Here is a 13,582-nt window from a genome sequence, read left to right as displayed (position 1 = left end):
GGAAATGAACAAATTCTTTAATTTAAAATTTTTATTGTGCTGAAACATTCTTAATTTTAGATGCGAACAGATTCTTCCCACATTGCCAAAATTCAGGTCTGTACAACGAATGTGTGTACACAGCAGGGATCCTCCCACCCCATTAAGACAAGTTCTGATGTTATTCCCCTTCAGGTAGCATTGGTCAATTACAACAGTTACAAAGTTATGACAATGTGGGAGTCCAGTGAGCTCAGCATTCATAAAAGAGACAGATCTCTGAAGACACTAATCTTAGCATCAGTATGCAAACATTTTCCTAAATGCAGTCAATTAGAGTTTGAGCAGCAAATCCTCTTTTGGAGATCAACAGCTGCAGTATCCAGCCCCAAGATTGAAATTAGCATGTCCTGAACATAGATCCCATTAAGAATATCAAAACTGTGCAGTCCAGTTTTCTACACTGGTTCTATATTGTTTGGGCTGTAGAGGAGAGTGTGTCTCCTGGCAGCATTGTCGTCACTGGTATTGAAACAATCATAAATAGCAAAATTAAACATTAAAAAAACATGAGATAGAATAAAAAAAAAACCCCATCTTTCATGAAACTAAATTTAATGCATCATCCTTACTCTTCAGTGCTTATTCACCTTTTCTTAAGTTTCTCTGTCGAAACCAAGCTAAGCAGCTCCAGCATACAAAAACATGAATTGGTGAGTTAAAGAGTGCAATGATGTTACCAGGCACCTGGAACATACAGTCACCTGTATGCTCATGGCTTCTCAGTAAGAGCATAACCAGGCATAGTTCTTCTAAAAAAAATACATAGTTTTAGACCATTTCTCTAGTACTCCCACTAAGTTGGATGCTGTATATAATACAAGTTCACCTTGAACAGTAGTCTGTTGAAGTCTTCTGTAGTACATGAGGGAGTTTATTGGCAACTTAAGGTATTTTTCTTAGTACCGAGAGACTAAATTTTATTTTTATTACCTGCAATGGAAGACCATTAGTAAATTGGGGTGGGAGCAATAGTCAAAACCCCATAGAGTAATTATTTGTCTGCTGGGGGGAGGAAGGCACTACACTGCATACACCAGGCAAGGCAGAACTTCAGACCCTGGAATACACTGTAAAATGAAGTTCTGGTTGAGATCTCTGCCCTCCCACACTCCCTCCTCCACTTCTTCCCTTTGTACGCCCTGTGCTCTTGCCATCTTTCTCTCCATTCCACATTCATCTGCCAGCCTTTTGCACCTACAGCAGTATAAGGTCCTGCTGGGTAGCAGCTAAAGAGCCAGAGCTCAGAGCTCCAGCCAAGCCACTGTTACCCCTAGCACTTGTGCAGGGGACACTGCCTGACACCCAGCTAGTGGCACCATTAAGCTGTATGACAGAAGAAAAACTGTAGGTGCTACACAGCAGCAAAGCAAGGTTCACATCTTGCAAGATCATGCAAACTAGCAGATTCTCTGTAACCCACTCCTTCCTCTTACCCCATCAGACACACCTCTCCTGTTGTCTGACCCCACAGGACACTTGCTCACATCAGGTTGTGAGAAACTGGGCTGGAAAGCACAATAGCAAACCTGGGGCACTGGGAGCACCCTGTTGAGGCAGCCCTCCACTATCTGCTGTGAAACATGAGATGCCATTCTCCTTCTTTCCCCAAAGGCAGCAGACTATGCAAGACTGTTGTACTTTCTGCAGTTAAACTTAAGAGGTACAAAGACATAGTTACATCAATATCTAAGCTTACCTTCTCTAAAAGGAGTTTTTGGAGGGATATTTTCCTTGCTGTCATGCTGGAAAGCTTTAGAAGGATCGAAACGCCGAATGCCCTGAATTGCATGCAGTTGCTCCTGAAGATGTCTGTTGCTTTGCTTTTCTTTGGCTAGCAATGCACGCAGTTTTGAGACATCCTAAAGAAAACGTAATACTTGGAAGTTAGATTAAGAACTAAGAAAAGCCTGCTTTCTCATTTACTGAAACAGCCCTTCTGACTAATGCTAAACACAAACATACATACACTATCATTAGTGACATTAAAAAACAAACCAAAGACAAATATACAGGTGTTAGAGAAACCAGCACCACTGTATAACTGCTGTATAAGATCACTAAGCACTATGGTAGCCTGAAGCTTTCAGGCGATGCTTTCAGCAGATGGGTTACTAAGTCTAGAACCTCCAAAAGGGTAAGAAAAACCAACCAACCAAGCTAAAAGTAGGGGTAGTTATTTGCAGTGGTGATTCTTCTGTATGTCATGTATTCAGTCAGAACTAAAACACATTCTCTCACTGTTTTTGGAGGCTGGTGGTTTGTTCTAATCTAGCTCTTGCAAGGAACGTAACAATCACAGAAAACAAGTAGTTTGCAGGATGAGTCTATAAATATTTAGAGCAATAAACAAATCAAGCAAATTAATAACTTACAGATTTCTAACATTTCATTTCACAAACCTGCTTTAGGTGGGCATTCTCTTCCTTCAGCTTCATAACATGCTTGATTTTTTGCTTCTGGTTCTGGTGGCCAAGTAGTTTAGCATATGCATCACTTAGCTTATTCAGTTCTTCTTGGGCAGCACCATGCTCATTTAAGAGTGCATTCTTCTCTGCTTCAAATGCATCTAGTTGTTGCTGAAATACATACTGAATCTTCAGTAATCTTTAAAATAAACATAGCTTTTTACTGAACCAAAATCTACAAAGACAGACTGTTTTGGGAAGGGGAATAGCTAGCTCAAGGGACAGTAGGAAACTATTGTGGGATAAATGCCTTAGAACAGGAAATAGCATGTGTATTTCTCAAGGCTAAAACTTGAGCCAACTGCACAAGTTTTAAGTTAAGAGTTATTAATAAGCACCTACTTGGTAACACACCTGAAAAGGCTTTGTTTTGTTACACAAGTCCTCATACAGATTACGCCAGGTCTTTATCTCTTCTTTTAAGCTAGAGGTCACATCTTCCTTTACGGTTTTCCTAAAAAGAAATGGAGTTTCATTATGTTCATGGTTAACTCTCAGCACTTCTTCACACTGCAGCTTTGATGTGCTCCAAAATGCATGCTTAGTTTGAGAAAAGTCACCTTGATCTTTCCACTTCGAGTTTTCTTTTCAGATCTTCAGTTTGCTCATCCAGTTTTTCCTGAAGTTTAGTCATTTGTGCAAGGCAAGACTCTCTTGTTCTCTCCGTTTCCGCTTCTTTTAGTGCAAGCTTTGTCTGGATGTCTAAAAGCATCCTGAGGAAAATATTATCCATCCTTAATAAACCCTTTATTTATTTATTTACACTACTCTAAACCTGAAAACACAAGTACCCAAGACTAAAAAGTTGTTGGTAGAACTGAAAGGTTTGCACAAACAGCACTACAAAAGAACAGTCTAGAAACAGACAGAACATACACAACAAAGCAGTTTTCTAATGCATATAAGCTTAATGAATTTTGTCTGTCAAAATTTTCAACCCTCCAAACTGGGAAAAGGAAGAAACTTCAGCTTACACCAAATACTGATTTTATCTAGTGGAGCACCGTGTAAAGTTCTAGTTAGGAATGGAAGCCCTAGTTGGCATTCTTTAGCCTAAGGAAAAGTTTGTCTAGTACCTTGCACATTCTTCTTTTGCTTTGTTTTTAGTGATTTCTGCTTCTTGAAGCTGCTGTAGATTATCTTGGCCTACTTTTTTTAGGTTGGCAACTTCTTCCCGCAGAGAAGTGTTCTCCAGTTTAAGACCACATATTTCTCCAGCTATCGTCTTCTTGTAACTAGTATAACAAATACCTTGTTACTTTAGGCAAAATACAAATTGACATCTTCAGGCCTTACAAAAGCTCATGCTAACAAGTGTAAGAGACTTTACTATCTGGAGAGATGGCTGTGTTCTGGCACTGATAAACCCAAAACTAAAAAATCCAACACATTTCCATAAAGCCATAAGCAGTAACACTACAACAAATTCTGCGATATTGCTATTTTATATTTTGGTAGATATTGTAAACCACCAAAGAGCTGCTATATCTGAAGCTTATTTTAAACGCCAAAAGACCTACTATCTGCAGCTCGCATTGGCAAATATCCCACTGGATCTTTCACATGTGCCTTGCATACTTAGCAATAACAGTATCACTTTTTAAATGCTTCCACAACCTGAATATTGTGAGAGGAAGGATCTGCAAGAATTGTAGGAAAATAATAATGATTCAATGCAAGTTTCAAGCCTACACAGGAAGTCTTTTGGCAAGACATTTTAGTGCAAAGACCATCACTAGTTACAACTCTCAGTGAGATTCAAGAGCACTAGAGTATTATAATTGGTTACACTTTGGAAGAAGAAACATCCAGTTTCCTGTACTAGACAGCAAGTATGTTCATTACACTTGACTAGTAGTCAAAAGGCATAAATTTCTTAATGCCATCAAATACTCCATCACAAAGTCCTCTGCTCTAATATTGTACTAGTGCTCATATACAGTGTTAAGTACCAAGGCACATGAATAAACAGCCTGTTTTATTGTGATCTTAGAGATAATCCCTGTCCTAGAACTTAATGACACTCAAATACCTTTCAAACTCAGCAACAGTCTCTCCAAGTTTACGCAATGTATTGCTGTGCTCTTCTTGGATTTCCAGAACAGCTTTGCTGTGCATTTCATTGATTTGCTCCAACTCAGCATTCTTCCTGAAATAAAAGTTAATCATTCCATGCTGGAGATAAGTATGTCTGAATGCATTAGCAATGCTGTTATTATCAGTTACAAAAGGCTTGCAGTGGAAGTAGAAAGTTATGACAAATCAACAACTTCTCTGTCACAACTTAAAGCACAATTTTCATAACAGATTTAACTAGGCATCTCCCCCACCTTATTTCCCAAGATAGGTATAGCATAGATTGAACACCTAACAGCAGCCTTTCAATACATGAAAGAAGAAACAGCTTGCTTGAAAAATCTTTCCTAGTCATTGCCCTTTCCAGAGCAGAAGCATCCAATATGAGATGCATGTAGCTTACCCTTCACAGCAACATCATATTACTACAGTACTGGCATTTCAAGTGAGTCTCAGCACACTGATTAAATTGTACTAAATTAAGACTGTATAAAACTGATTCAAGTCATTATTGATAGTTATTTGGTCTAATCACTATCAATAATCAACAACCAGCAAGAAATAAGTTGAGATCTGTTCAGGTCTCTAAAACCCAAATTAGGCTCAGCAGCTTCATTTATACTATTGATTTAACATTTTTCATATCAAAGGTTTAGAATTAGAAAGTTTATTTCACAAACCCTTTCAGCTTTACTTCCATCTCTGAAAGTTCAAGAGCTTGAGATTTGATTTCTTGTTCCAACCGCTTCACCAACTTTCCAGCTTTCTTCTCCTGAGCATGCAGTTTGTTCAGCTTGTTCATGGTATCATTCAGCTCTTCTTCAAGAATACGTCTCTCATTTGTTACCTCATCTTGGAACTCTAGTAACTTCTGGTGCATTGATGCAGATGACTCCTGTATGCCAGAGTACCACAGATTTTAAAGCTACCAGTACTTTTCCAGATATTAAAAGCTGTTTTGCAGCGTTCAAACTTGGAAGCACAAGAATATGGTCAATTCTACAGGAGGCACCAAACCACCCACCATAACAGCTATGATTCTTAAAGCTATTGGACCACACACTTTCTGCTGGCCAGCACCCACTTAACATTCCACAGATTGCTGTATTGATAATGGTCTAATCTCACATGTAGGCAAAATCAGAACCTTTCATGCCAGTCATTTGAATTAGAGTCTATTTTTAAACTACTTTATTATCTGTATTTACCTTCTCTTGCTCCAGCTGAGAGACCATCTCCTCACATTTTTGAAGCAGTTTTTGGTGTTCTTGCTCTTCTAAACAAAATTTTTTCTTCAAGTCTTCTATTTCAGCATTCATACTTAGGAATTTTCCTCTGGTCTCCAACAACTCTTTCTCTGGGTAAAGGAATTGTCTATATAACACAAATTCCCTTCTCCATCTTCAAAGAACTACAACATCTTTATAGTACTTCCATGCTAGCTCTAAAGTTAGTTAGGCAAGGAAAAAAAATCCAAACAAAACAAACTCTCATCTTTAACCCATCTGGAAACCCTCAAAAATCAGCTAAAAGTACACCACTTTAAAAATTATTTTAACAGCAGGAATCTTTGGATCAAGCCTTCATCAGAACAGCAGTGTGGGTGGGGAAAAACAACTAAATGATTTCCTCACAGCTTCTTCCACATAATGCTAGCACACACAAGCCAACTGGTACACAGAGAACTGAGTACCAGTCTCAGGCTGCAGTGTTGCTGGTTTTGGGGCAGAGGGGAAAAAAGAGCTGACGAATGATTCCTAGACACATTCCCAGTATCTCAAAGAACTTGCGCACATGCTTCTAACAGAGAATTGAGACAGTGTCATACTGCTCCTCAATGAAGAGTAAGGAACAAGTCATTTGTGTCCACCTTTCAGATTAAAGCCATCCTTACTACGTAAACAATTTTCACCCTGTACTATCTACCTTAGTAACCCTCCACAGAAATACAAATTTAGACTTAGAAGATGTCAGATTCAAGGTAGTTTCCATGTTGCCAGGGATATTCCTAGCTGTTTTCAGCTGGAGCTCAGAGAGATAACTTAACTCGGAACGAACAAGTCTGAATTGATATTTTAGAACAAAGCTATTTGAGATGCTTTAAAACATGTCAGTGATCCTACATATGCTGACAGCATGCAAACAGTAACAATTACCTTTTTCTTGTTGAAGCAATTGACACCTGTCATTAAGCTCTTTTATCAGTTTAAAAGATTCTTCCTCTTTTGTTTTGAGGGTATCCCGCAGGATCTCAATATCTTGGTCTTTCTTTATCACTGTCTCCTCCATCTGGGCAACATCTAGCTTGTACTTATCAACTGTTTCCACAACACTACTGTAGGAGAAAATTCAGGTACTTGTTACCACTACATTTTGCTGGAAAATTTAGTCTTTGGCACAAAGAAGAAATGCTTAGGACTGTTGGTTTCCAATAGGAAAACTGCCTTCCCATGCTTTCCCAGACACGAGTTTTTGCACATTAAGACAGGTTAATTAGAAAGCAATTTATCTCAACACTGATATTTTGTTTTAAAAGAAACATACAATCACATAAACCTTTATATTTATAAAACATTATTAGTCACCATAACTGATTTACAGATGACTGCTACATCCAGATTTTTACAAAGCTGAGTTTTCATAGAAAAGCATACGCATTAATAAACCAGATTTTACAAGAACAAGCAGAGTCTTAATATATATAGCCTGTTACTGAGGTATCTCTTAGTGAGTAAATTGATTGGGGGAGGAGGGGCAAAGACTGAAGTAGTTAGATTTAAATACTTTTGTATTTTCACCACGTTCTGAGCTAGGGACACATTACTGTGAAGACTGGTTAGAGTTTCAATCACTTACAGAGCACTAGAATAGCAATTTTTAGAATCAGACTGATGCTCATATGTACATAATTCATCATAACTCGTAAATGCAAATCAGAGCATTATGAAGTTCACTGCGAGCCAAGATTGAGGGATTTATTTCACCCTGCTGTAAATTGTTTTACAAGCAAGGGCTAAAAGACTTTACTGCCAGTACCTTCGAGGAAAAGGATTCAGCTTGATTTATGTACAAATGACTCAGGCTAAAACCAGGATTTCAGGACCCTGATGCAAAACTCTTCCGTATTATTGCTTAGCCCAGAAGAGCACAGAGACAATTAGAAATATAATTAACTTTATTACTCCTATCCATTGTATGGAAAAAATATTCGATTCCTTTTCCCCCTCTATTTTAATACTGTTAAACAGAATTGTTGCCAAGGTTCTAATTCACCAGTCTATAAATGAGGCTTAGTTTTACTGCCTCTTAACTTACCCAGTCCAACTCAAGAGCAATTTGTTATTACCTGAGCTCTGTGACATATTCCAAAAGTTTTTCAGTGTCTGACTTGTCTTCAACTTTCTCTCTCTCAGTAGCAGACCTAAAACCAGGAAGTTTTCATGATGAATGTATTTAAACAAATTCAGAGCTAGTTGGAAGCTATTTATTTACAGATAAGCACGAAGAAATGAATAATTGAATCACAACTTACAGTAATACATGCTTTTTTTATTATCCATTTTGGCTGACAAACTGGTATTGGCTCTAAGAAGTGATTCTACCTTCTTTTGATATTTGTTCCATATGGTTCTCTCATTGCAGTAGGGAGGCTGAGCCATATTGTACCACAAGCAAGTAAGCTAGGACAGTTGCATTAACTAGACAAATTATAACTTCTTCCCCAGTCATTTCCATTCCTTACTACTTACAGTTTTTCTTGCAACTGTGCTACTTCTCCTTTTGAATGCTCTAGATTCCTTTGTACTTCCTGCAGCTTCATTTCCATGTCTTCCTGCTTTGCAAGTGCAGTCTTAGGAAAAAAAGACAAATATTACTATCAAAAAGATTTAGTAAAAAGAAAAGAGGGGGGGAGAAATATCCATTAAGAGACAGTAGTAAAGTGAAATTAATTCATAGCTACAATTTAATGATAGCACTTGTTACTATACTAAATGCAATTCAGAGTATCCCTCTCTAAAGATATTAGGCATCTATAAAAACAACCACCACCACACCCTCCCCAAAAAATCAAATACATGTAAGAGCTTCAAACTGTACTTAGGACCACTGGTTCTCAAGGAAATCACCAGTGCAACCAACAGACTGATATTCTAACAGAGGTATTTCTAGGCTTCCTTACTTGAATGAAGATTTGCTGTGCACATCAACAGCAAAATCAAGAACATCTGGTGTTTGATCTTTCTCTATTTTCACTCTACAGAAATTAGAAGAAACTACTAGGTTGAGGACAGAAACAACACATGATCTGCAGTTCTGTGCCAAGCCCTTTCACTGACTCTTTCTGAGAAGCTCAGGATTACTATCCTGTGCAGTGCAAATGGTCATACCTTTTCCTTAGCATCCCTCTTGTTTCTGAGCTTCATTAACTCCATGCATAGGCTGCTCATTTTCTTCTGCGCACCATCTTCAGACAGCTTATTAGAGATGAATATAAAACCAGTAAGCGTAATTCCTTCATATGAGTTGTTCTTCACACAATCCTCTAAAGGTATCCCCCTCCCACCCACAACACTGATCTCTACCCATCTCCAGCATGAATGTTAACAGGTCCTGCTCTGCCTTTAGACAGAAGCACACAAGATGCCACACCAGACATGCTCTGTCTCTGCTAGTGAAAGGCACATGAAAACAGATGCTGATCAGCAACTGAAGTTTCTTCTTTCCCAGGGAGCTTAACAACAACAAAGTCAAAGCAAACACGTGCTTGTTTGTTTGAATACCTTTGACTTGAGTAGTTCATTGGTTCTTGTTAGTTCCAGAAGCTGTTTTTTCAGGCATGCAACATTTGCCAAGAGAGATGTTTTCTCCTGAACTGCAGCACTCAGCTTTGCTTCATTCTTAACAAAATCCTCAACCAGAGCCTGAAGTTTTTTATCCTGCTCTCCACGTTCTCTCACTAATGCACGAATCTAAAATAGAAGAGGCATTGTCTTTATTTCCTACTATTATTCTTCCCAAATAACATCATTAGTTTGTGCCTGTGGTTTTCTTGGATAGACTGAGTATCTAAACTGTATAAACTTTCATTCAGAATATTTAACTGACATTCACAGAAAAGGAGATAACAAAATCACCACAATTCTCTTATATAGCACAGATTTGCAGTCCTAGCATTTTGCCTGACTTATTTTATGGTACTGAGCCAGTACAACATGTTAAATTCAGAATAGTCTTAGCTTCAAGTTGCAACAGAAGCCAACTCTCCTTTTTGGCTGTGGAAAGGAAAAACACAATGTGGCATTTGAGACACACAAGGCATACATCAGCACACAGAAGTGTGCTGATAAAGAAAAGCCAGCTGCCTCTGAAACATTAAAATTATGTCAATTACTAAGCAAAAATCTCAGCAAACAGATTGTTACTGTCAAATAAAATAGAACCTTCTTGGGGTAGAGAACATAGGACTCTATTCTCTTTTAAAAACAAATGAACAGTGACTGGCTACATAGCTGATCACAAGCAATAGGAATCAATGTAATTGCATTAGCGAACCCAATGCTTTCTACATATCAGAGCATTTGATAATCTCTACTCCGTGCAGAGCTGTTTGCAAACTACCTGTATGCTTTGTAATGAAAAAGAGGCTAATTTTACCAGCTTGCATTTTTTAAGTATGGTAAGTGGGAAACATTACAGGATTGCACTCACGTAATGTATTCATACCTCCTTCTCCAGTGCCTTCTGTTTCTTTTTCTCTTTCATAAGGAGAACATCTTTTTTAGGCTTCAGAGTCCCATTAGCAGGCTTTTGAAAACAGATGCATTAGAAAGGTTAAACTTATCTCTAGCTGCTTACTAGTTTAACACCACAGTTAAATGCCTTCATATAGACAATACTATTAAAGATACATATAAAATAAAAACCTAAGATCTCTCCCACAAATAGGGAAGGCAATTGTCAGGTGAGGATGGGGTTTTACCATTTACTTTCTCATAAGCATTACTCTGAACAGACAGCTCATAAACATTGTGCCAGGAAGGAGATTAAGTTTGAGACATTAGCACCCCCTAAACTCCATAAAAGCCACATCATTTCATCCTACATGATGAATTCTAGCAAACTAAATTAGTAAGTCAGGGTTACAATTTTTTCAACTTGTTGAGCTATGTATCTTCAAATACATGTCCTTACACACTTCACTAAGCACTTTCTTTCACCACTAGCTTTCTACTTTGCCATGCCCACCATATTGAAGCAGAATCAAAACCACAATCGCCTTAAAAATAAGCAGCCACGCTATCATTATATAGTGACAAAGAGGCAAAAAACTAAAACATCATAACACCAAAGACAACAAGCCACTCTCTGTAGGCCCAAGTAACCATCATGTAATTCCCAAAGATGCTGCAATTTCATTTTCCCTGCTTAGTTACTAAGGAACACAGGCACAATAGTGAATTTCATAGTTTGCTCAGTTAATAGTAAAGGTGATAAGTGATTTAACCTGTCACAGTGAGGTTTAGCTGGAATTTAACAGCGCTACAGACACTACAGAGGAATCTTACTGTTGATCCGAGAGACGTGAGCCTCCTGACAGTTATAGGGGTAGGTGCACTCTTCTCACTGCTCAGATTTGTCTCACCTGCAGAAGGATGCAAAAAAGAATGATAAAGGAAAAGGGCATGCATGCACAGTGAGTGAAATTTAACCAAACTAAACCAAGTTATTCGTCTTTTATGCAAAAGACAGAATAGCACCTAATTATTAGACTATCCACCTTACAATCCAATGCCAGCTGTTTTCTTACTGCAATCAGGCAGTTCAGTATTAGCCATCCAGGCACTTGACAGAGTTTAGAGACACTACCAGATGACAAACAGTTTTGAGAATGCAGCTTCTGCCAAGGTTCACCCCCATCCCGATCCATGCTGTCAGTTTTCAACTGAAGGATGTTTTATATGCAAAAAAAACTGTGAAAACAATCACTAAACCCAGGGTTCATGAGGTAGTTAACTAATCTATTTGCTCTTCAGATGTCCCCCTAATTAGCAGAAGTTACATATAAAGCTGTTTTTGGAAGATCTAATTAAACATGTTTTTACAGCTGCTGTCCCCTTGAGCTGGAAGGTAGGCAGTGAGCCCCTGCAATATAAACCAATTTCCAAACAAGAGCAGAGCAGTAGCAGCATATAAGCACTAATAATTGTTCAAAGATATTATACCATTATGTTCTGTGCAACTTTTATGACTACTTACTTTTCTGCTTCCTAACTGGTTGACATGTTTCAGAGGACAGAGAACTTTTCAGTGCATCTGAAGATTTAACATCATAGGATTGTTGCAGCGGGGTACATGCTAGAAGTGAGATTTTCAGAAACAGCAGAGAATTATAAATGTAAGTGACAGTTTCCAACTTCAACTGGTTGCAGCAAATAATACATGTAAGATAAATCCACTTAAAAAAAAGGAAAATAAACAACAGCTGGAGTCTCAGTTCTCCTCATCTTCTCCATAAACACAAAGGAAATATGCACATGTGATAGGGGAAAAGGTGCATTTGTTACACTATTAATAAAATTACGAAGTATGACTTACATATACACTATTGCAAGGCATCTTGTTAGTGATAGCAGTGCATTAACTTCCATAAAGAAAAAAACCCAAAGAGTTAGAGGATCTTAATGCTAATTTGTGAAAAGGCTAAAAAATAAACTAAACAAACTTAAAACTTGACTATTGGTTGTTTTTTCTTTAAATCTTCCAGTTGAGAAGAGACAGCTTAGATGTTATTGAATGCCAAGCTTTTCCTCCGAAGTAGTAAATTACTTAAACTTTATAAAACCAATATTTTTAAAAATTAAAAAATTTTAAGGGAAACAACAGACAAAACCAAGATGGCTACAAATTCTTCATACAATTATGATTATAGCCAGGTGGTCTCAAGCCCAGTAAATGCTTATCTGCTTAGCTTTCTGCAAAGGAGAGCAACTTCATCTGACATGAGAATGGGTGATGGTAGCAGAGGCATTCAGCTGCAGCCAAAAACACATTACGAGAAACCTGTACATTAGAAAATGCTCTCAGTAGCAGTACTTCAGCTGTGACTGGTTCTGTACTTCTGCAGTTTTGTACTATGATACCAGAAGGCTATCAAACCCTGCTTTGTCGCTGGTTTACTAAATAAATATATGTAAATATGTATTTATACATGTATATATACATAGAATCATGGAGTGGTTTGGGTTGGAAAGGCCCTTAAGCTCTTCTACTTCCAACCCCGTGCCTACAGTCGCTAAAGTCCCCGATGAAGAGTCCCTCTCCAGCATCCTTATAGGCCCCCTTCTGGTAGTGGAAGGCTGCTGTAAGGGTCTCCACGCAGCCTTCTCCAGGCTCAACAGCCCAAATTTTCTCAGTCTTTCTCTATAGCAGAGGTGCTTCAGTCCCCTTAGCACCGTCGTGGTCCTCCTCTGGACCTGCTCCATCAGCTCTATGTCCTTCTTATGTTGGCGACAGCAGAACTGCACACAGTGCTGCAAGTGAGGTCTCATGAGAGCAGAGCAGAGGGGGAGAATCCCCTCCCTCGACCTGCTGCTCACATTGCTGGTGATACAGCCCAGGACCCGACTGGTTTCTGGGCTATGATGCGTGCCCCCCGTATATACATATATATGTTCCTGGTAGCCATTTACACACGACCAGGATTCGGTCTGAAGTCAGAATGCTTCCTCTCAGCAGGCGGCTCCCATACGGGCCCAGCCAGCGGCCGCTATCACAGGCAGCTCCCCACTCAGCAGGAAGGGAGGCAGTGCTGGCGCGCACCGAGGTAACCACAGCCCGGTCCCCCCTCTCCCAGCACGGCCGCGAAGGGCTCGGGCTCCCTCCCCGCCCGCTCCCCGCCGGGCACGTACCGGAGCGCTGGCTGCGGCGCGGGAGCGCAGCGCTGCGAGACGCCATGGCACAGCGCGACAGAGCGCCGCAGCGTTCAAACGGGACAACTG

General features: G+C 39.2%; 1 protein-coding gene across 3 annotated transcripts; it reads right to left on the bottom strand.

Moving 5' to 3' along the window:
• Nucleotides 1–16: 16 nt before the first annotated feature.
• Nucleotides 17–13,556, bottom strand: HMMR (hyaluronan mediated motility receptor). 3 transcript variants are annotated; one of them, XM_030503801.1, is made up of 18 exons: nt 13,493–13,556; nt 11,841–11,939; nt 11,150–11,226; nt 10,308–10,388; nt 9,365–9,553; nt 8,972–9,058; nt 8,333–8,433; nt 7,930–8,004; nt 6,740–6,915; nt 5,792–5,940; nt 5,264–5,478; nt 4,540–4,656; nt 3,584–3,742; nt 3,068–3,220; nt 2,862–2,961; nt 2,442–2,618; nt 1,739–1,901; nt 17–501 (listed from the first exon to the last, which is right to left on the bottom strand). In XM_030503801.1, exons 1-18 carry the CDS (start codon nt 13,536–13,538, stop codon nt 449–451), a joined length of 2,217 nt encoding a protein of 738 aa, XP_030359661.1. In that variant the 5' UTR covers nt 13,539–13,556; the 3' UTR covers nt 17–448. The 3 variants fall into 3 exon arrangements, with proteins under 3 accessions (XP_030359661.1, XP_030359662.1, XP_030359660.1); XM_030503802.1 differs by having other exon boundaries at nt 17–972; nt 6,740–6,918; nt 13,493–13,553; XM_030503800.1 differs by having other exon boundaries at nt 6,740–6,918; nt 13,493–13,553.
• Nucleotides 13,557–13,582: the final 26 nt, after the last annotated feature.

Source organism: Strigops habroptila, chromosome 12 (assembly GCF_004027225.2).
Source record: "Strigops habroptila isolate Jane chromosome 12, bStrHab1.2.pri, whole genome shotgun sequence".
In the NCBI taxonomy this organism is placed as follows: Eukaryota; Metazoa; Chordata; class Aves; order Psittaciformes; family Psittacidae; genus Strigops; species Strigops habroptila.
Note: the sequence above shows the minus strand (reverse complement) of the source record. Positions and strands in the feature narration are given on the sequence as shown.

What these genes read in the sequence shown, in the direction of transcription:
- HMMR (XM_030503800.1), bottom strand. Translation starts at nt 13,538, where the DNA reads ATGGCGTCTCGCAGCGCTGCGCTCCCGCGCCGCAGCCAGCGCTCCG. An exon ending in ATGGAAGTAAAGCTGAAAGG is followed by an intron (nt 4,657 to 5,263) that starts GTTTGTGAAATA and finishes CTTTTATTTCAG; the next exon opens with GAAGAATGCTGAGTTGGAGC. An exon ending in CTCGAAGTGGAAAGATCAAG is followed by an intron (nt 2,962 to 3,067) that starts GTGACTTTTCTC and finishes ATTTCTTTTTAG; the next exon opens with GAAAACCGTAAAGGAAGATG.